At 36.7% G+C, this 23,698-nt stretch overlaps 1 protein-coding gene and 1 pseudogene across 2 annotated transcripts; both read left to right on the top strand.

The window, feature by feature from the left end:
- Nucleotides 1–1,080: 1,080 nt before the first annotated feature.
- On the top strand, nucleotides 1,081–2,188 carry LOC146132954 (uncharacterized; annotated as a pseudogene).
- A 7,038-nt stretch (nucleotides 2,189–9,226) lies between these two features.
- LOC146132953 (26S proteasome non-ATPase regulatory subunit 5-like) lies at nucleotides 9,227–18,398 on the top strand. 2 transcript variants are annotated; one of them, XM_083396955.1, is made up of 10 exons: nucleotides 9,227–9,245; nucleotides 9,326–9,571; nucleotides 10,330–10,474; nucleotides 10,603–10,857; nucleotides 11,052–11,142; nucleotides 11,272–11,433; nucleotides 11,504–11,695; nucleotides 15,475–15,587; nucleotides 16,243–16,380; nucleotides 17,719–18,398. In XM_083396955.1, the coding sequence occupies exons 2-10, from the start codon at nucleotides 9,393–9,395 to the stop codon at nucleotides 17,977–17,979; spliced, it is 1,536 nt and encodes a 511-aa protein (XP_083253081.1). In that variant the 5' UTR covers nucleotides 9,227–9,245; nucleotides 9,326–9,392; the 3' UTR covers nucleotides 17,980–18,398. The 2 variants fall into 2 exon arrangements, with proteins under 2 accessions (XP_083253081.1, XP_083253080.1); XM_083396954.1 differs by lacking the exon at nucleotides 9,227–9,245 and having other exon boundaries at nucleotides 9,289–9,571.
- Nucleotides 18,399–23,698: the final 5,300 nt, after the last annotated feature.

Genomic DNA, 23,698 nt, shown 5'->3' with positions numbered 1-23,698 from the left:
GTCGACGTTTTGGCCGCATTTCTGCAATCCCAACCAATTTCTTTAGCGGATAATCCATACTTTTTATAAGATTCAGAATTTCTTCTCTTTTCAATTGATTAACTGTCCTCATACAAGGCAATTCGGCCTTTTAAAGCTGGCCGCTTTTTTATTAACTGCCTGAGCGTAACTTGCTCTGCTTGTCATTTTTCCACCGCACTCCATGAGCGCCAGACTGGGAATGATTGTGTTTGATTCCTATATTTAACGCCATCAAAAATAGACATAGCGCCCTCTAACGGCATTTATGACAAAGGTACATGTGGTACATTCGACCCGGTCTTAAATTTATTTGAACCATAACCTCAACTAAAGACTTACCATTATTGTTATAGTAGGATATAAAGTTTTTTTTAACCCAGTTTCATTAATGTACTGCAGAATCACCCCTCTCCATTCATACATCCCCCGTCCTACTGCAAAGCTGCTCGGCTAGCATGGGTTCGCCTAAACAAACTGCGATCTGGGGTCGGCCGCTTCAAGTCATCCATGCACAAATGGGGCCTTGCTTCTTCTGCGGCGTGCGAGTGTGGCGCGGAGGAACAGGCCGCTAACCACATTATTTTGGAATCTATCGACCTCCCAACGGGATGAAAGGTCTGATCATTCTGGACTGTGAAACAAAACGCTGGCTGGTTAAAAACTGCCCAGACATATAAAACTGGAGAGTAAAAAACGTCCAAAAGAAGATGAAGAAGATTAATGTACTCGAAATGATATTTAAACGTGACATGGTGACCCCATAAAGGGTGGTCTTAAATGGGTTTTGCACCATTTCACGCACTTAAGATCGGCCATTTATTGACCACTGATATGTGGAGCAACATTTAAGATAGGTTTGATCGATGTACTCAACATGATAGCCTATTTAAACTGAAATTTTGGATTTTTTTCAACAACCCCCCTTTCTAAACGCACCGAATTAATAACTTAAGACCGGCCTTTTGGGGGTCCATGTGGGGCCCTTATGCTCTAATAGTCAAACCTTTTGTACTCGACATACTATTTAAATCTCTACTAGCTCCCGGACTATTAACGGGAATGCGGATTGCAACAATGAATAAAGTGGATTTAGAAAAGAAGCCAATACCAAGTTATATACGAATAAACGGTTGTGAATTTTATGTTACCTACCACGGACAAAAGATTACCTGCAAGTATTGTGGCGAAACTGGCCACAAACAAGCTGATTGCGCAAAGCGAAAATCTGATTACCCACAGCTTCACCGTAAGGCAAACCAATCAGCAACTCAACCGCCGATAATTGTGCCAGGCCAGATTACCAGCTCACTAACACCTCTGCGCTCAAAAGCTGGTGACAAAGCTGCAGCGCAAACGCTTGTGAATAAAAACGACTCACTGCCCGGAGTTCATGCAATCCACGCTGATAACCAAAACAACGCAGAATCTCCGAGCTTACAACTAAAAACATCGCGAAAGCGACTCCGCAACAGTCCACCTTTTCTCCCTGACAGTAATTCAAGAAGCATGAGCGAAGTTACCGTCTCACTAGATTGCCCAAATTGTCACACGGACAGTTTTCTGGATCCCCAATGCCGACATTTTTACTGCTGCAAATGCAAACAAGAATACAGGGTTACCAACGCATGCTGTTGTAGTATTTACTGGCAGGGTACGTAACACACCGCGACGTATAAGAACACAAGTAATGGACAACACAGTACTGTGAGAGTCGCGCTTATATACAGGCACAGCAATACGTAATAAAGTTCGCTCACAACAATCCTATACAGCACAGTTATATATAACAATTCTACAATGACACCGTCTTGTTTTTGGTGCCTTTGCAGGAAACAATGGCTAACTGTCCCAAGTGCCAGGCCAAAATGAGACTTATGCCCTGCTGTAAGGAAATACAACCGGAGTTTCGAATGGACGGCAATATGTTCGAGTGCATCCAATGCAAAAGGTATGCAATAACGTGTGTGTGTAACACTGTAAATGCTCTTCCAAACGTTACAATGTCTAAGGAATGTTCAAATCACCTATGCGAGCATAAGTTGATATACTGCAGTTGCGGGGAAAAGTCCGCCAAGATTATTAAACCGAGTCGGCCATATGATATAACTGCAGTTGCGGTTTCGAATATGAATGGTATATCGGAATAGGAGTACAGAAGAATAATTAGATGTGTTATGGTAACTATTTTAAACTTTTTTTTTGGTGTATATTTTTTGGTTGTATAATGGTATCACATCATTCAATGTGGCAGGTATTCGAAATCCCCGCAAACGAAAGCCAATCTTTAACTTTCTTAGAAAAACACGTTAATATTGTCCTTTTGCAGGAAACGCACTCCTCAGTAAGGGAAGAAAAATTATGGGAAATGGAGTGGGGATTTAAAGATTTAAAATAGTATGGGCACATGGCTCTAATCGCAGTAAAGGAGTTGCCATTCTATTGACAAAAAATACCTCGATGTCGATTAAGGAGCTAGAAATAGACCCCGAAGGGAGGTATCTGGTTGCCTCGTTAACGGTTGAAGGCAAAGAGTTAAAATTGTGCAACGTGTACGCCCCAAACAACGACGATCCTATGTTTTTGATCGACTATTTGCGAAACTAGCCTCTATTGAAAACACGGAGTTAATTTTGGGGGGGGGGGGGGGATTTTAATACAACTTTGCGGGTTAACTTAGATAAAAACCAGGATCCCCTTATTCTAACCGAAACTCTCGTGCCAGAGTTGTATCAAACATGCAATCCTACAAATTATGTGATGCGTTTCGATATTTGCACCCAACGGCCCGCCAATACTCAAGGTTTCAGGTCAACCCCATGACCGCCACGCGTATTGATTTCTTTTTAATATCGAAGTCATTATTAAATTACCAAGTTCCGCAAACATCACCCCAAGCATTAAATCAGATCATAAAATAGTAACCCTTTCGATGACAGTCTCGAGTTCTCCTCGTGGCAAAGGATACTGGAAGCTAAACACAAATCTCTTGCTCAACAACGAATACATAAAAAACACGAGGCGCACAATACGTGATTATATGGCCAATAATCCTAAACATGGGGTAAATCCACACATTCAGTGGGATGCTCTTAAAGCAGTAATCAGTGGGGAGTCCATTAAACACAGCGCCAAAGTAAAACGAGCAAACCACAGCCAACAGCAATATTTAGAACGGGAGATAGAAGGCATTGAACGGGACTTTACGCTGACAAATCAAGCCAGCACGGCTCAAAGCGATAAACTGGCCAATTTAAAACTGGAGTTAGATAACTTGACTGAAACGCGTACACAAGGTCCAATGATTAGAAACAGAGCGCGCTAGGCAGAGAAGGGTGAACAAACTCAAAGTACTTTCTAAACTTAGAGGAACGCCACGTCCAAAAAAAATTAAATCAACCGCCAGTGGGTGATCAAATCCAAACAGATTCAAAGGATAGTCTGAAAGAACTGGCCAATTTTTTTGAATGTCTATACAAACGATGCGATGCTAAATATACTAGTACACAAATTAACGTACACTTATCGACATTACATCTGCCGCGGCTAGACGCAATACAGAAACAATCGAGCGAGCGCCCAATCACGCTTGAGGAAATTCTAGCGGCAATTACCACTGTTCCGAGGAATAAGTCCCCGGGCCTTGATAGATTGCCGGTAGAATTTTATCAGACTTTTGGGCATGAGATAAAAAACCTTGTTTTACGACGCTTGGATGTATACTGAAGAAACCTGTAAATTTTGTCAAAGTCAAGCGCAAGGTGTGGTAACGTTGATCCCCAAGCCACATAAAGACCCTTCGCTGATAGCTATTCACCGCCCTATCTCTTTACTTAATGTGGACTATAAAATATATTGGGGATAATCTCCGCCTGCTCTTTGATATTATCGATTCCTCCGATTTTTATAAAATTCCGGACTCCATACTTTCTTTGGACATTTACAAAGTGTTTGACACCGTTTGTTGGGATTTTATTTACGCAGCATTAGGAAATGTTGGCTTTGGAAATAACCTAATAAACTAGATAAAATGTTGTTATGCGGATCCTACCTGTAAAATAACCAACAACAACTTTATGTCGCGCGAGTTTAAAATCGAAAGAGGTGTCAGGCAAGGCGACCCATTATCTCCGACGCTTTTTTTGCTATGTATCGAATGTCTAGCAACGGCGTTGCTAAAAGACGAATTTGTAGGACTACAACTGATTGAAGACGAATTTAAAGTATCTCTACTCGCTGATGACGCGTTAGTATTTTTAAGAGGCGAACAAACTGATTTCGAACGAATATTTGTTGTGCTAGATAAATTTGGAGACATGTCCGGATGTAAAATTAATATGCAAAAATCGGTTGCATTTCACGTAGGAGCCAATCGTTCTTCGACAGAAAAACCTTACGCGAACAAATCCTCGAATGGCCAGAACACATTTTTAGATACTTAGGTATAAATTTCCACTAAAAACCCAAAGGAACTGTTTACGCTTAACTTTGGTGAAGTTATAAATAAAATTAGTGCAGTTTTAAATATTTGGTCCTCTCGGGGGCTAACTCTTCTGGGACGAATTTGTATACTAAAAAACTTAGTAACCCACACTAATTTACAAATTAGTGTTCTTCCGGTCAACTTGCCCGAATCATGGTTGCGTCAAATTAAAATAAAATTATGGGGATCTAGATGGGAGAGAGTTAAGCGAACGAAAATATGCGCAAATACTGAACACGGAGGAGCAAACATGTTGGACATTGACGCATATATCATGTCGCTGAATATTAATAGGTGTCAACATTTGTGACGACGAGTATATTGCACTGTGGAAAACGCTTGAAAAGGGTGTTCTAACAGACAAAGAGTTCGAATGCTGGCTGCGAGGAGACTTATCTGCCACATCGAGGCAATGTTCTAAACTAATACCTTTACAAACTACTAGAGAAGCAATATCAGACTGTAGGAAGTATATGACCATAACACAATTGCAAACATTCAAGGTACGTCCCCTATCAGTAAACAAAAACGTCCGACTCAAGACAGAAACGTTTTATTTAAAGCCACTTATCAATGCGGAAGTTATTGACCACAATGATCTACAAATCCTGGGGTCGGCAACCTTTTTTGCACTGCGGACCGGTTTAAAACTGAAATTTTGTCGCGGACCGGCTTAAAAAACAACAAATATTCAGTAAAGGAAATTTATTAGAACTTTTTTCAATGCGAACTTCCTTGTTTTGTCGCAAAAAGATGCTCCCATCTAGGAATTATTGAACCTAATGAAACCCGCCGTTGGCATTAGGCCCGCCAAGCAATTGAACCCAGCCCGCGGCTTAAATAAAAAACTTGTTGGCATTTACGTTTTATCTTAAATTACACTTGTACCATGAAATAACGCTTGTATATAGCCTACCATTATTACCTATTCCTACACCAGCTTGTTAAAATAAAGATATATAAGGCATTCTTTTAAAGTCCCAGTTTGTATTATATATAATAATGTATTTCAAATCCCCTTACCATGCAGACCCTATACGACACTTTCTAAAGTTACTTAATACAAAAACTTTCATACGTACATGCCAGATTGACTTTTTGCAATAAAAATGTATGCATTTTTGGATTTTGCGAACGTGCCATGTAACTCATATGGTCACAGCACACTAATTGTTTTGATCCTCAACGAGAACTAGATACTAATTGGGATTTTTTATCATATCGATCAACCGTGATGTATATTTAAACAAAAGTTAAAAGTGTTTTTAATATAAAAACACAATTAATTGTTTTGGACTTTTTTTAGGTTTGCAGTTTGCACGTACAGTTAAATCCAAAACATTTTTTGTTTAAATGAAAATTTTATTTTGACAACCCTGCTAAGGACCGGTAATATACATCTCGCGGACCGGCGGTTGCCGACCACTGTACTAAACGACTCGGGACACTATATGACAGGAATGGCGAACCATTGACCCGCGACAGATTTTTCATGACCTTGTCTCTCTAGAATTACGAAAATTTAAAAACCATTTTCAGGGAAGAATAAATGTAAAAAAAAACAATTTATCGTTAGAAAGCACTATACTGTACAAATTAGGGCTACCAAATCTGTGGGTCGTGCAAAAGTGTTGAAGTGGTGAAGAGTAGGCCTACATTAACCGCACTTCAAAAATGCGTGCAGAAAGGCAGACAACTTACAGCATTTTGTTACGTAAAGGGAGTTAAGAGCTCGCAGCCTAAAATTCTAAAACCCCTGGTTAACCATGCTGAAATCTTTCTGCTGAACTGCTGTAATCCCATAAAAAATGCTGCAGCATTTGTTAACTACTTAGGATTCTTCGGAATCTACATTTGAAAAATTCGTGGGAATCTACATTTGTAAATCGTTTAAAATCCTTGAATCAGCAAACCAGACAACAACACTTAAAACGACACAGCAGCAAAGTTTCGCATAAAATTTCCAATTAAATACACGACCCACTTGTGCATTTTGTAAGTATTAAAGTCGTGTTTGTGACTCGCGCGATGAAAAGGTTCACCAACCCTGCTATATGACCTATGATCAACTGGCAGTTAAGTACAAATTCCATCCAAACAATATAGATTTTGAAACCTTTATTAAAATAATCGCTGCTCTCCTACCCGAGTGGGACCACTCCACGGTAGGTTCCCCAGCCGATACTAAACTAATCACCACTTTAAAGCAAATATTTCAGGTAAAAACATAACCCATCAAGAGCTTTATACAATGAGATAAAAACATACACTACTGATCGTCCGCATAAACAACAAAGGAAATGGGAACGGAATTTAAATCTTGTACCGAACACAACTACTTGGGACAGGTTCAGTGGCGTAGCCAGCCGAAATTTTGGGGGGGGGGGCAAAAAGTTGGAATTTTTTGTTCAGCTTTTGTCATTGTATTAACTGCCGTAACGAACACAAATAACAATGCTAGCAAACCGTTTCGAGCAGCTTAGTGTTAACGCAATACTCAAAAAACAGTCAAAGAGGAAAAACTGTCTAAAAGTAGTAAAAGTACATTAATGTATAGTAAATGTTGTATTAACTACATCGTTTGTGACGTAACAATGCATGACAATTACAGTGTGGCATGCCTGTGAACAAATGTTGTGGTACTGCTCATAAATGCTACAAAACAAATTTTTTTTGGGGGGGGGGGGGGGGGGGGGGGGTAAATAGCCACAATTGAAACAAACTAAACTGCGATCCTTTCAAATTAAACTTAATAACTTAATCTTCGTGCCATTGTGACCAATGATGCGCTATTCTCGTTTGATATAACTGAAACCAACCGGTGTGTTTTTTGCAACTTATATGTTGAAACAATTTCTAATGTGTTTTTCTATTGCGAACATGTTTTGGGAAGAAGTCGCTGCTTGGATTTCATCAAAACTTTTTATATCCCTTCAAACCATTCCAGTAACTGATCTGTTTAATACTGTAAATGAGAATGATTTGCTAAACTGTTTACTGATTTGCGCTCGCTTTGTGATTTATCGTTGTAAATACGCCAAAACTTTGCCTTCTTTAAAGATGTTTTAAGAACAAACAGTGAAAAATCAGATTACCATATTGCGCTAGGAAATAAGAATCTTGGTGCTTTTCGAGTTAAATGGGTCAGTCTTTAAATGTATACCTGTCGCTTCTTCTTAAGTGCTATCTATCTTTTATCTCTCGTGCGTCTTTTTCTTCCGCCGTGTAACTGTCGCGTAATAAAAAAAGGATCCGATGCTAACACGCTTGGCATTGGCTCTCGTCCAATGAGAAAAAATAAAATGTCCCGTTGGAAAAATAAGACTGCTAATGCGGCCGTCATCAGCTTAAAGGTTGTGCACCCCTGATATAGGCGAATTAGTTATTTTTTATGTCGCCCTATAAATCACAAAAACTTTATGAAAATGTTGGCTGTGACAAAGCCCTAAAAACCGTGACTTTCCTGCTTAAATCAAGACGTAGGCCTAAACATAGTCCAATTTCTGTAAAATTAAACTATTATTTTGGTTTACCTAAAATAATCCTGGCCCGTCTCTTTTGTTTGTAGTAGGCCTGGGCGAAAGCTGGGCGAAGTTGGCGCGCCTCTCTTGTTTGTAGTAGGCCTGGGCGAAACCTGGGCGAAGTTGGCGCGCTGGATTAGTTTTGGCCAATATCTCTGAAAGTTGTGACGATACAGAGTTGAAATTTTTACACAATCCTTATTTTGGTTACATCTTTCCAACAATCACATTTTTAGCAAAAAATAATAATATTGATTTTTATGAATATTAATATTCAGCTATATTACCACCTAGTTTTCAAACTTTCTCGCTAATTGTTTCACGTTATAAACTACAAGGCATACTCTTCAAAAATACCCGCTTGTAGTCAATATCAATCGGGCTATATTCAATCAAAAATTTTATAACTGCTAAAGTTCGACATATGACCTTTCGATTTCAAAAGCCCTAAATAGCATCTAATATTCACGTTAGAGATCTCAAATTCATAGGGTCTGTTTGTTTCCCTTCGTTTGCCAAAAGGTAGGCCTACTTACGACTCTTGCCGGAATCATATCGATGATTACCTCTAGTTTCCCAGAGAACGACTCAACTCGTGAAGGCCAGACCATGAGTCATTAAATAACATGATTTGTTTATTATTAATTTGAAATCCAAATTAATTTATTTTGAAAAGTTTGCTTCGTGAAGGTCAGACCATGAGAGTCATTAAATAACATGATTTGTTTATTATTAATTTGAAATCCAAATTAATTTATTTTGAAAAGTTTGCTTTTATTAATATAAATTCAAAAGATAAAAACGAAAAAAACCCAGAAACGATTATAGTTACCTTTTTTACATTTATCGCAAAACCAGATAACCTCGTCATTTGCTACATTTGCGGAAACGCCATCAACCACACAGGCTGGATCATACCACTCCTTACAAGAGCAGCATTCCACGCCAACTTCGCCCAGGTGTTTGTAGTGGTTTCAGATAGTTGGCCTATAATAATAGCTCTTAATAGAGTCATTTTATGTTAGAAATGTAGAACAGCGCAGCACCACACGTCATAGGTTCTCACATGTATTACATTAATAAAATAAAAATGGTTAAAAATGGATAAGAAAAAACATATATTACTGTATAAATTGTATGTGTCACGTCACCGTACTGTTCTTAAAAAATTCAAGGTGTTTTTCTCCCAATAGAAATTAATTTACCCAAGAAAAAATACTCAGGTAAAATCCCCAATTGAAAAACATGACATGACTATTTTGTTATTGCTGGCAGCTTTGTAATTCTGAATGTAAGTTCACAGATAAATTTCAAGTTGCGGAATCTAAAATATTACCAGTTTATGCTGGATCCACTTTGAAGAGACAAGGATGGCTGAAATTCAAACGTTGACAAAACTTATGCAAAAACTTTCTATGAAAAACGAACAACTGAAAACTTTGGAAGAATTAAAAACTTTTGTAACAACCGTACCTTCAACAACTATAAAAAATATTTTAAATCCCGAAGACCTTTTGAATTTGTTTGACTGTTTAAACTCTGAAAAAACGTAAGACTTAATATATTGCTATTATAACAAATGTTTTTGTTAAAATACTCACCAGGTTTTAAAGTTAGGCCGGCTTAGTCGCGCCATAACCGTGCATTTTGTTCAAAATCACATTTTCAGCCGTTAAAATTTTGTAAATAATGTCATTACAGCCCCGCAAATTTCGACAAGAGTTTAATTACAGCCACTCAATTTTATACTGCAAAATCGTCTCCCCCACAAAGTCCAAAGTTTTAACCTGGGATAATGATTATTTTGTTTTCCACCAACCTCATGCGAAAAGTAATTTAATGGCTCAAACAATTCCAATTTTTCGTGAAAAGTTGGTGCCTGGGTCCGTTTTATGTATTTTGCCCTTCTTCATTAAGGTGCTTATAAAAAATGGTCCTAATAACTTTATGACATACCTCTGTTAATGTATGATTGACCTAATCATTGTCCAGTCAAGCTTGCCACACAACATTTAACTACAATAATATTAAAAGATGATCTCATTAAAAACATTTTTCTAAATTTAACAACATACAAACAGAACATGAAGACAAGTTAGAAAATACTTTAATTTAAAAAAAAACAATATTAAATTGGTAATATTAATATGCAGTAAAGAGCGAAAATTGAAAGGATTTGCATACATACATTGTTGGTTATAATTGTTATAACTCTTGAGCAAAAAAAATAATAGGTTACAACATACCTTTGTTTTTCTTTAAGTTAAATTTGAGTACAGTTAACAAATTGAATTTTTACGTTTTTAGAGAACAAATTGAAAACACATGCTTTATTCTTTCAATACTTCTGCCTATTCTTGACCCACTTGAGGTTATTTCTCATTTGTCAATTCCTCTACAAAATGGTCTTGGACATCAAAATAACAATGTTAAACATTTAGCTCTAAAAGAGGTTTGTAAATTATTTAAACTTCTTGCAATTTTGAGTATGAAGCTCTATTGACTATATTCTTTTAAGAGAGTTTTTTAATAGCAAATAAAAACCGTAACATTAAATTTTTGCTTCAAATTTGTTTGTAGTTGTGCCAGATAATAACTTCGTTGGAGGGTATCCAAATCCTTTGTGAATCACCTGACATTGTGAAGCAATGCAGCTTACTTGTAGGGGATAAAGATGAAGCCACAGCTTTAACGGCTGTAAAGTTTTTAACTAATCTCGGACAAGCATCTCCAAATGCCGCTTCTCTGATACTTCAACCTGGCGATAATTCCAATCTTAACATACTAAAACAAGCTTTGGATTATAATTCTGTTGTTCGTTATAGAGTCTTTGAGGTTAATTAAAATTTTATTTTGTTTCATCAAAAATGACACCTAAATTATTAGAAATGTAAATAAGTTATTTCATCAAAGATGTAAATAACACCATTTTATATGTTTCCTAAACATTACAGATAAAAAAGAGTAAAATTGCATTTTATTGTAGACAGTATAGCATAATTTTATATGATTATCTCTGTTTACCACAGATAATTTCCAAAATACAGGCAGAATCAGAAGAAATGCTAAATTTGTGTATACAATCTGGTATTTTAGAGCAAATTATGCTCGACTTAAAAAGTAAGTAAACATATTGTAAGTACAAGCATATATACATTTTGTTATCTGGTTAGTGGATACATTTTATTTTTTTAGTTTATGTGACGTTCAGTTGGATTGTGATGTAATTATTCATCAATTTCATTCTAGGTGATGATATCTTAGCACGTGTTACCTGTTGTGCTGTTTTAGCGGACATGGCTTTATCTAGACATACATTAAACTACTTCATTCAGTCTGGTATTTTTTCAACAATGTCTGATCTTTTTAAAGAAGCACCAAGTAATTCATTTTCAAATTTATACATCCCTGGTATGTTTTTTAATTTACTTGACATGCACACATATATATTACATATATGTATATTTCTACACTTATTTAGGTGTTGTCCGTTTCTTTGGCAATTTATGCTTGTGCCATGGTACATTGGTAGTTATTGAGATATATCCAAATTTGTTTCAACTTCTTTTTGATTTTCTCTTGGGTGATGACAATAGCATTAAACAAGTTGCCATTGAAACCTTAGGTGTGGCTGGCAGATCATTCAAAGGAAAGATGCATTTGTACAGTGAAGGTCTGTATTTAATATATATATATATAAATATATATATATATACATATTTGTTAATTTTTATTGATATTTATTAAGATACCTAAAAATAAAGATTAGTGTGTTATGTTATGTATTCTCAGTCTACCTCAAATTGATAAAACAGAAAAAAATGGATAGCACCAAATAGCAATTAGCGACAGCATACTAAAATAATGTTATTTTCAGTATAGCTTTGCATCATCACACCTTTTAAACACTAGTAACACAATGTTTTACTTTTTGCGCATCAGGCAACATTTTTCTGTGGTTTCTGTGCAGTCTTACAACCCGGGTGTCAAAACCTTTACAACATGTTTGTAAAATCAGCTCGATAAAAACGAATATATTGAGCACATGAGCAATTTTTGTGTGCCCAATGTGTCAGGTCCCTATATTAAACTCACCCAATTCATATTAAAAAACGCAATTTTTGGTTAAGAACCACTTTCGTATCACATCCGATTCCAATGGAATTCTATCAATGTCATTTTCTTCATTTAAGCCATCACGTCAGCGGTCTTCATGCGATTACATAATGTATTAATCACACACACCATGTCTGAATTCATGGTTGTTTTTTCCTCAAACAAGAGTCTGCATTTGTGATATTGGTGGCTTTGACGTATTTGGCATCATAGCTATACTGGTGGAGGAGTAAAGCAATCTATGTGCTGCGAGAGTTTAAACAGGCTTTTTTATCCAAAATTCTAAAACTTTGGACTGAAAATGTAGTATGTACTGGAAGGGCACATAAAACAAATGTTTGTTTATTCGAATCAAACAAATTAAAGACGAATAGTAAACAATAAAAGGCGAAAAAAACACGTGTTCACAAAAGTGAGGCTAAATATGATGTAAACAATTGGAAACAAAATAAATATGCAAATTACCACTTAAGACAAAAAAAAATATGCCGATCAAGGTTGACAAACCCTCCTGCGAAATCCCCGCCCACTCCAGATCACCTTTGTTAACCCGGCAGGGTTTGCGAGAGGTGGCCTGTTATGGGAATCTTGCAGAAGGGGCAGCACTTTTGCTACATCGGGTTTCATAGGCGTGTGACGTCACACCCTTCAAACAGTCGGTAAATGCGGTCGCAGGCGGTTGACGCATCGACATCTGCGTATGGAAGCAACCTTTTGCACTGGCATGGCATGAAAGCGTCTCGGTTTGCGGGTTGTTGCCCTGGCTTCTTGGCCGTTTGAAGGATTCCTCTGCCAGGTCATTGGTTGATGTCTCGCTGGGAGCTGATGTCTGTTCCGGCTGCTCCTTTTTTTTCTTCTCCTCCACCACAGCGTATTAGAAAGTAATGAATAGCGCACTACTGCGAGAGTCGCGCTTATATACAGGCACAGGAATACGTCATAAAGGTCGCACACAATGATCCTATACAACACAGCATCACATAGAAATAACTCTACAGAAAACATACTGACAAAACTTGCGAATAGCAAACAAAAATGTCAAACGTACTGACTTTATCCGGCTCGATTTTCTCTGGTTGTCAATTGGTGTTTTATGCACAACTGCTTCTAGCCCTTCGCTTTTGTCCGATAGTATAAAACAAACCTTAAAACCGATTCCTACGCTCCATCCCATACAATCCAAATAGGTTGGGTAGAACTTAAATATGCCACTACATTGTCTCATGATACAAGATACTCGGTCGAAAACTTTCTTTCCACATTTTAACACCTCATATCACAATCTTATTCGTGAATCTTTATATGGGTCAGTAACTGCGAGTGTCGAAAATAATCAGTTGAAACATTTTTTGGGTGTTGGGTGTCTGGACCAAACTTATTTTCCCTCAACCGCAGCTTGTATTTTACCTGACTTGGCACACAGCTCGGCGCAGATGTTGCGCTAATCGTGGCATAATAACACCCGGTAAAAACGATCTTCGTTTAGTATTGCAGGTGGCGAAAGACGTGCTTGTAATTTAGCGTGGTCCCACAGCGCTGCTGATAGCTGCTGATAGAATTATGTATGATTATACCATAATTAATCACACATATTTTACCGGCTTGGTTTAGTTTTTTGCCTGAAGTTAACGACACTAAGCGGTTTAAACGCACGTATTATTTCTTTTTTATTTTCTTGATACGCCCCTGCCCGTATACAACTTTAACAAACATGTGGCCGAGGGAGCTGGACTTTCGCACAAGGAACACCTGTGTCTCCATCACTAAATTGCACTGGCGTCCATATGTCTATATTTTATATTAATGCTTCGTAATCCTGATTCAAATCACGGATTTTGCGTAAATAGCACTTTTAGTTTGACTATTCCACCTAATTGTTTAAACATATTAGGGCGGTTAAGGAGCCAATAATTAGCAGAGCATGTCAAGAAGCGGATCGGCAAGAAATATTTTTTTTTCTAATTAGGTCGACAAATGCTTACCTTAATCCGTGCACAGCCCCAAAGTAGTGGTCTGGGACCAACGAGTTGTGCAACAAACTTGACTTTTCTCTTAAAATACGTGTCTTTATTCGACCCACTGCTTGCATATATCCTTTGCTCATGCAATAATTACAGTTTACTAGGTATCGAACTCCAAAATGCCTTATTCTGACCACGGCTGAGCAATATTAACTTTATTGACTCATTAAGCTATAATATCCTCTACCAGCTGAACAGCAGCTATCTACTGCTCAGCTAAAAGCCGAAGAAGGAAGATTTTATCCAGGCTTGAAGCCATCCAAATTTGCCGAACTGACACAAGTCAATATAATGAAACACGTCTGTTTATATTCTCTTTCGCGTTATACGGTCTACAACACTGGTATAACTTTGCAAAATATTATTATGTGTCGTTAAGGAAATGACGACTTTATTAGGCTAAACGCCTAAAAATAGAATAATCCCAGGCAGGGAATAGTTACTTGTCTGCTCTGAAACGGAGGCGAGACCTACTGCTCCATGGTTCGGCTCAAAAGGATAATTAGATTCCCGTCAGTACTGACTTTAGCGATGGTTGATGCTACGGTTAAGTAAGACGCTGGTCCGGACCGACGGCCGCCTAAGCAATAAGTATCTCACAGGTTCCTTGTAGGTATCTGATTTCAAGGAGCAGGACGCAATAAATACCTGTCCTTAACATTTTGAACTCTAGACCTAGTCACCTTTTGCTTGTTGAGTATGTTCACGGTTAAACCTCAGTAGGCCTACACATGATAAGTAACACGGTGGTTCACGTCGTTATTATAAAGCCGAGTAAGGTAAAAATGCTTAAGAGTAGAATCCATTGCAAAACGCCGAGACCGCTCGATTTGGGTGTTTGACGCATGTCAGGCAACACCTGTCACGTACATTATGACGGCATATTGGGCAACGCGGTGGAGTAATACTAGAAAATATTACGTGATAACTGACCAGGCTACACTGACAGTCGACCAATTCAAGTTAATTAAATAAATACAACCACATGTAAAAACGCGCCCTGTACAATTACATCTCAAGGTACGAAGTTAGTTCTAATAACAAGACTGCAAATACGTAATACTCGATTTTTCCTCAGTTTTTTTACTTAATTTGTATCCTTGTAACTGTGTTTTGGACTTTTGTTTTAAACGTGAATTTAGGTGACACTAATGCTAGTGTTTTGTAAAAGATATTGTGCAGTTGTAATTGATTGCTGTGTTACAATCAAATGTTTTTATCTTCCTCAACCGAAGAAAGCAGGCGAGGTCTATAGATTATGTTAGCATAAACACTAAAGTAAAGTCATTTTTGTAATTTACTATAAATTTTACAGGCCAAAATTGTACCAAGGCTATCCAGGAACTATGTAACGTAATGTTTCATGGTGCTCAAGATATCCGTTTGCGTGCTGTCGACTCGTTTTGCCATTTACTGAAATCTGACAAGGTAAATTTATATTTTACTTTTGTACAGCTTTTGCATCATACCAAGTGAAACAAAATAGCCTTGTTCATTGGTGGTTTATATATTTTTTATATATGTAAAGTTTAATTACAAAATGTGATATGTAAATAAGCACTCTTTAATGATTAATCCAGGTTCTACCCACTCTCCCCCCTGTGTCACCTACAATTTCAGCGTTTTTACATTGCGAACTAAAGTGATAAAAAAGCCCAGAAAACAGTGTTTTTTTTATCTAAATTTAGATGCTTTTTTGGCCTAATACAAAACTCTTAAAAAATATTTTCTGTTTTGTCAAATAAATCATTTTTTTAATTTGCGCATTATATCACGAACTCAACTAGCCAAGCAGTTAAATATTTCATTGTTTTTATCTTTGTTATTGTAATGCAACTTAATAGTGTTCGATGAAATTGAAAACGTTATAAACCTTCTTGTTAAGTATATATATTCCAAGGATTAGATTTTATTTTGTTGTCGTCTAAATTGTTATAACAAGTACTACTAAGCTATTAAATAGCGCTTTTCTAACTTTTTCTGGCGTTCCAAAATGTTGCACATCATAGTTTGAGATAAAAATCCAAGTCCTTGAAATACACCATTCGCTCATTCTTTGCATTTGATTTAAATACTTTTTTAGCCCAACGATGATGGGAGTTTTGATTGTGATGCTGTCACCCTTGAATGGTTCAAACTGATTTCTGATGACCCCATTGACAGCGTTCTTACGCTTTGCAAATTGCCCTTCACCGACCTCAGGTGTTCTGGCTACCATTTGGTAAGCTTACCCAGTGATTCCCAACCGCCGTTCGTAAAACATTTTACACCGGAACGCTCGAATATTATTATAGTTTTATAATTTTATTTGTATTATTTAATTTTTATATGATAGGTGTTGTTTTACCCTAATGGTTCTAACGTTAAGAAAAATTAGATTTTAAAATCTGTTGTCTAGACATGTCTATTGGTAACTGGAAACGTTTAATTTCATCCCGTTACCGATACTTCGTAGTTTAGGGTGGAAGAACGCAAACCGATACCTACGCGCAGGTTTTTTTTAAGGTTTGGTTTGGGTGACCGCTAAAAGTAGTTTTAAGATACCGCAAGTGTTTCATTTAAATACCAAAAAGTTGCAAGTCCGAAATTTGTGCGACCTTTTCGGTCCCCCAAAACACCTTAAAAAAAGGTGTTCTGACGTCTCCAATATGGTAGAAAATTCAAAATAGAAACGTATATCGCTAAAGGTTCACTGTTTTCCTTAAATGTACCACCGATGGAAGCCATTTTGGATTCTGACAACTACTGGTAATTTCACTTTGCATCAAGTATCGGTTCTGCACTTATATTATCGCATCTATGCCTATGAATCGCACTATACGATTCAGGTGATATGCCTAACATACGGGAAATGCCCAATATTATCGAATCAAAGGTGAAACCCGATACCGTGATAGTGTATATCTAACTACCTGGTATGTGACCATTATATTAAAATAACAAGTGTCGGTCATCTCTATAGGGGCTATATATCAGGTCCATTAGGTATGATGTCGATCCACTTATTGAAATAGTATTTGGAGCGTTTTTCATTGCTTCTTATCGTATATATCTGTTACAATTTTAAGTTTTATCACAGTATATACTACTATATTTGTTACGTATTTGTGATTGGGTTAGTTGGATTGCATCCTTGATCATTTAATTGATTGCTAATAAGTTCGCGAAATAGAGTTATTTTCTAAACTAATGTCCTTTATTTATTAATCAAAAGCAGCTCTTCTGGTAATTATATTTCTTAACCAACATTTCGGCAACCCATGTAAATCGCCTTCATCAGGGTGAATGACGAACGATTACTGCTACCAGAAGAGCTGCTTTTGATTAATATTACTCTGCCTGGTAGCAAAAGTTTAAATAATATTTATATAATGCCCTTTATTGCTTATATTTCTACTATTTTTTCTTTATACCCATAAATTAGGATTACCATAGCAAAACTTAACTCAATTTTTTTTTGATATAACAATTTGTCGATTACACCCAATTTATATTCGTATATAAATACTTCTTATTTTCCTTACAACAAAGGTTTCCATTTTGGCTTTTTATTGTTCAGCTTGAAGTAATTTCGGATTGTCCTTGGGGCCTCGTGGCCATGGTTGAGTACCCAACACTGACAGAATTTCTTCTCGATCGGTCTACGGAAACAGAAAAAATTTGTAAAGAGGCTAAGTTCCAAGTGGTTCGCGCAATATCCATTTCTCCTGAATGTGCCAGCATCTTTGGAAATCAAAACTACCTTAGATTTCGAAATTTTGTAAACGAAGGACCTTTATACAAGGAAGCATCTCTTTCTGTCGCCATACAAGACGAATGATCAAAAAATAAATAAACACCGATCTAAATCAGCTTTTGAATATAAACTATAGGAGTAATATATAGCTTAAAAGTTTTGCATCAAAAACAAAATCATTAGGATAGAAAATCCTTTCGAAAGCATTCAAATAATTTTTTGCTTATTTTTTGTTTTGGGCAATATTTAAGTTTAACTACCGAAATTGTGCAAAGACATAGAAATACTTGTGGTATGGGCGCAAAACATGTAATGAATTAGCCTTAAAACGTTAAATTTCAAGACATCTGTAAAACTGCTGACGCCGTGAGTCGTTGGTTTATAGTTTAATTTTCCCGCTTTGTAACACTACTAAATATTTTTGTTTAGGCCAACATTACACGTAAAACATTAAAAGTGTTTGTTAATAAACAGTTTTAAGTTATTTTATGAAGTATATTATGTGACCAGTACCTTTTGTCAGAGTACATCCTTAAATATATTGTGAATAACTCCTGCACTCTATTTACTCTAAAGGTAAACTGACGTAAAAAGCTATTTGAAATTCATCTTGCAAAAAGTATTGTAACACTACAATCTTAACCTACATCAGTGGTTCTCAACCTTTTTAACACCGCGTACCACCTCGAGGTTTTATGGTCTTGTTGCGTACCAACAAATTATCAAAAAACTTAACTTTACTTAAAATGTATAGATAGGATTATTAACAAGGGCGGATTAGCTTTTTAGTTAGCCCGGAAATTTAGAAACAAACGCGGCCCACTACTTTCGAAAAAGTTTCCTATTTTGAACTTTGCAAGATACCGGTAGTCAAGTTTTGTGATTCTTTGTTGTTTTGCTATAATGTCATAAAATAAATTTGCACAACTATTTTCCGGAAAGATAATAATTCCTGTCATTGATGAGGCATAAAATATTTAACTATACAATCATTACGATGAATGTACAGTTTATTACAATAGAAAAAATGCTTAACCTTTTAGTAAAACTGTAATTTTAATTAAAAACACCACCAAAAATGACTTTACGTACCATAGTGGTACGCGTACCACAGGTTGAGAACCACTGACCTACATTAACACAAACAAAATTTTGAATAACCATAACAAGTGGCAAAAAACAAGAAAGAATCTCTTTTTATGTATTTGAAGTTCAACTTTCGGGTTATAATTTCACATTTACAAGAATAACACTTCGTTGGGTTTGAATGAGCATGATAATTATAATCCCTTTTCTGTTTCAGTATTGTTACAAATTTAACAGATGTACCCAAAAATGAATGCATGTTGTTTCTTTAAAGTCATCAGTTTATAGCTTGTGGTAAACGTACAACCAGTCCAGCGTCTTCCGCAAGCGGTTCGCCATGGAAGGTTTCCAGGGGTGCCGCGGGCAACTGAAAAAACTAAAAAAAAATTGTTAAAAAGTTAAAAGCTCTGATCTAGATAAAGGGTGCATCTAAATATTCAGGATCACAAGGATATAGGTCACATGGCGAGTAAGTATATCGCTAGAATTAATCGCACAGCGATCCTTGCTGTAATTTTAATTGATCCTAATGATCCTACCGGTTCTTGTGACTGATCTTAGCAATCCTTGCGTTTGATTGAAGCGACCTTGCTTCTGGTTCCATAGCTGTCGATGCGGTCCTTGATCATTAGGATTGATCCTTGCAATTCTTGGTACTGATCACATAGAAACTTGTGGATGATTCTAGCTATCAGTGCTGTCCTTGCGATTGATCTAAGCAAATTTGGTGGTCTTTCCGATTGTTCCTACATAGTGACCCTTGCGACTTTGTGTTTGTGTTTAGTGGCCCCATAGCTATTCTTGCGATTGCTCTTAGCAATCCTTGTAATTATTATCAGTCATAATTGCGGTCATTGCGATTGATCCAAGTAATCTTTGCGTTAGATCCTAGGGATTCTTGCGCTTTTTGTGATGGCTATTAGTGCTGTTTGTGATAGATCCTTGCGACCCTTGTGTTTGAATCGTTCAATTCTTAGCATTAAGCCTTACGATTGGTTCTAGCAATATTTGCGTTTATCCTAGCGATTCTTGTGGTTGCTCCTAGCGTTTTCACAGTGACGAACCTTGTAATTCAATTTAGCGATTATTGAGACTCTAGCGTTAGATTCTGACGAACTTTGTGTTCTTAGTTATTCATCCCAACGATATTTTTGATTGACCCTAGCAATTGATTCTGAGGAATTTTGTGATTCATCCTAGCAATTCGTTCGGTCCGACGACTATTGGCGTAGGGCGTGGCCTCAGGGGACATGGCCAGTGGCCACAACAGTCGATCACAGGCATGTCACACCTTCAATTGTCATGTATTGTTACGTCACAAACGTTGTAGTTAATATTACGTTTGGTTATGATATACATTACATTGATTTTTAAGTTTAGCGTAGGGATGGTGTGTAGCTAGGGTATAAGATGGCTGCTGGCTCTGAAGACGAGAGCCGACGGCTGCCTTATTCCCTTACAAGTTGTTATCTAACTCCAGAGGACAGGCCGCTAGAATACCTGTCCTTAACTTCTTGTACTCTAGGCAAAGACAATCCACTCAGTAGATAATTGGGCGCTGGTCTAGAATCCTACCACAACGTTGAAATGATTATTAAGCAATGCATAATATGTGGGTTAGGGTGTCGGTTAGTGTTTGGGTGTGGGTAGGTCAAGTAATATTGTTTAACACTATTACTGGACTCACCCAAACCCAAACGCTAACCGGCACCCTAACCAAAATAATGTTCGTTGTGGTAGGATTCTAGACGAGCGCCTTCAAGCCGCTAATCAGTAATACGTTTTCAGTACGAAGCATATGGTAGAATGAGCTGTGAAATGCGGAAAGCAATTGGCTACAGGGTTGCCAGATATAAAAAATAAAAAAAGGCCAAAAAAAGCCAAATCTACTACAAACTCTAACAAGCCTATGTTTTTCCTAAATAAATGCAATAAATGGTCATGCTGGTACATTGAATTTCTCTTTTTGTGGAAAATTTTCTTAATTTTTTTCTTTTTTTGAAAATTTTTCTTGAAAATTTTTTTCTCTTTTTGTAAATTTTTCTTGGCAATTTTTTCTCGTTTTGCGTTAGTTTGATATCTTCTTAACATAACACTCATGACAGTTTTGAACAAAACGAAAAAAGCCTAAAAGAGCCAAATTTCATTTGGATTTTTTTTTGAAAAAATAAAATCCAAAGAGGTTTAAAAAAAGCCTAAATTTTCAAATTTGGCTTTTTAAAAACGCTTTACGTTAACGCTAGACGCGTCTAGTGTGAACCAGCCTTAACGTTGCTTGCGATTCATTCTGGCGTTGCTTGCGATTGCTCAATTTCCCCGTAAGAAAATCAGAACCTAGAAGGAATAGTATCTTTGTAGACTTTGCAGCCTCTTAGCAGGGCTGCGGATTCGGGTAAAAATAACCCGAGTCCGACTCCGGCCAAAAAAATAAACCCGAGTCCCGAGTCCGACTCCGGTCAAATGTGCGATTTTATCGAGTCTTGAGTCCGGCCCGGACTCTACAGCCTATATTACACTAATTTACGTAACTGAAATAACGTGAATATTCAGCAATCCACTAGGGGGTGTCGTATAATTCATTCACTCACAAAAACAAACCGACTCCTCGAGTCCCGAGTCCGACTCCGCAGCCCTGCCTCTTAGTACCAGATTATTAGTAATACACTTCACATTCTGGTATTTTAATGAACACTAGGCTACTCGTAATAAATAACACAGAGCGCACAAAGCGCCGTGTGACGTAATATTAAAACCTGTAGGTTCAGTTTTTTTCGCTTGTGAAAAATACCTGCAATGTTTAAGTTTTGAATTGGGCTCTGCGCATAACTTGAGACAATATTTTACACCACGCAATTTTACCCTTAACTAAAATATGCTTTATTTCGACAAATTTCATCCTGGGGTAAATGTCCCACTGGTTTAGAACCTCAGCCTTTGTGCTGACTTGGACAACTAGATAATTTAGTTTAATTCAATAAATTAGAGCAAAATGTGGCTAATTCTAATCTAATTTGTGAATTGCTTGTAGGCTCTTCGTTGGAATGACTGATAAATTTTTACAGTCTGAAGAGCATATTATGCTATCATAGAGTACTGATTAGAAAAACACGTCAAATCTAATTTGTTATCTTAAAATTTTATTAGATTTACCTCTGTAGTTGCATATGCTTGTTTTATGTTATTGGTTTTTTATAACTAACGAAAAACTTATAATTAATTACTATCGCTAGGTGCGTCGCCTCGCGTTGTGTAAAAATAATTGTCCGTTGGTGGAGCTAATGAGTTAAATTTTACCCAATTGTATTTGTAAACAACTTTACTCGTTACAAGTTACAATTACTCACTGAATGAGCCTTGCTTTTACAAGCTGTAGGTGTTCGTATTTATGCATTGACTTTAATTGATAAACGATTGGTGAACACTTAAGACGTGCGTTTTTCAAAGTTCTGCATTTGTGTGACTACTGTGGTAAGTTATAGTACAGCATACGTTTATAGTTCTATCAATGTAACCTTGAAAAAAAGTAGGTTCGCCTTTCAAACACTGGTACCAAACTGAGAACTCGATTTAAGCAGCAAATATATTCAAGCTAGGAATGTATTGGGCGCTGGTATAGAATCGTATCACACCGTTAAAAAATTATTAAAGCAACGCACAATATTTGGGTTAGGGTGTCGGTTAGTGTTTGGGTCTCGGGTAGCTCAGGTATTATAATTTAATAATATTGCTTACCCTACCCAAACGCTAACCAGCACCCTAAAACAAATGTTTGTTGTGGTAGGTTTCTAGACCAGATTGTGCTGTTAAAAACCTATGCGCTGGTCTACAATCCTACCACTTTTTTGTTTTTTTTTACAAACAGTTACAAAACCAGTCATCAAAATTGAAAATACTCACCTGAACCCAAATGCTACCCCACACCTAACCAAGAACTTCATGCTTTCATTCAATATTCATTTAAATGCTAAGATTCTAGACGAGTGACAAATCTGTTTTTTTTTTAACTCGCAAGTTTAGTTTTTTAAGCAATTACTTTTGAAGCAATTATTTTTCATGACTTTGTTATTAAAAGGATAATCACCACTGTTCACCCTAATATTTTTTATTCTGCAATAATGTTTTCTCGAGTGAGCATGAATATTTCAAGGCTGATTTGGCAGAGTACTAAACAAAGAACAAACTTTGTGATTTAGTAAAAAAATGGCACTGGCCTACAATCCTACCACTTTATGTTACTGCAAGGAAATGAGTTGTCACAATTAAAATTGCAAGAAAGAAATACATATACTAATACGACTTATCCAAACCCAAATGCTAACTGGCACCCTAACCAAAATAATCTTAGCAATATAAACACTCAGACGGAAATGTGTTAGGATTCTAGACCAGCGTTAGGATTCTAGACCATTACCAAAATTAAACTAAACTTTTCATTTACAAAAATAAGCCTTTATTTTGATGTTTTACAAATGTTGATAAGTTAGATAGATATTGTATTTCGACATATGTAATGGTTTGGAAAAGGTACGCAAAGAAACAAAGCTATTGACATTCAGGGTGACGAAAGACCTAAAGGTCACAACGTAAGCCACTCTGTAAAACATGATAGAATGTACATTGCGAAAAAAAACCCATAAAAATGCAGATAAACATTTTTCATTGAAATATAACAATAATTATGACACATTCAATTAAACAAAATTATGAAAGAGAAACA

This window comes from Ascidiella aspersa, chromosome 9, assembly GCF_963924565.1.
Source record: "Ascidiella aspersa chromosome 9, kaAscAspe10.2, whole genome shotgun sequence".
Classification (NCBI taxonomy): Eukaryota; Metazoa; Chordata; class Ascidiacea; order Phlebobranchia; family Ascidiidae; genus Ascidiella; species Ascidiella aspersa.
The sequence above is the reverse complement of the archived record's forward strand: the minus strand, read 5'-3'. Positions and strand labels throughout refer to the sequence as shown.

Coding starts and splice junctions, on each gene's coding strand:
- LOC146132953 (XM_083396955.1), top strand. CDS start 9,393: ATGGCTGAAATTCAAACGTTGACAAAACTTATGCAAAAACTTTCTATG. Junction 10,475..10,602: donor AACATTTAGCTCTAAAAGAG/GTTTGTAAATTA, acceptor ATTTGTTTGTAG/TTGTGCCAGATAATAACTTC. Junction 11,143..11,271: donor AATTATGCTCGACTTAAAAA/GTAAGTAAACAT, acceptor ATTTCATTCTAG/GTGATGATATCTTAGCACGT.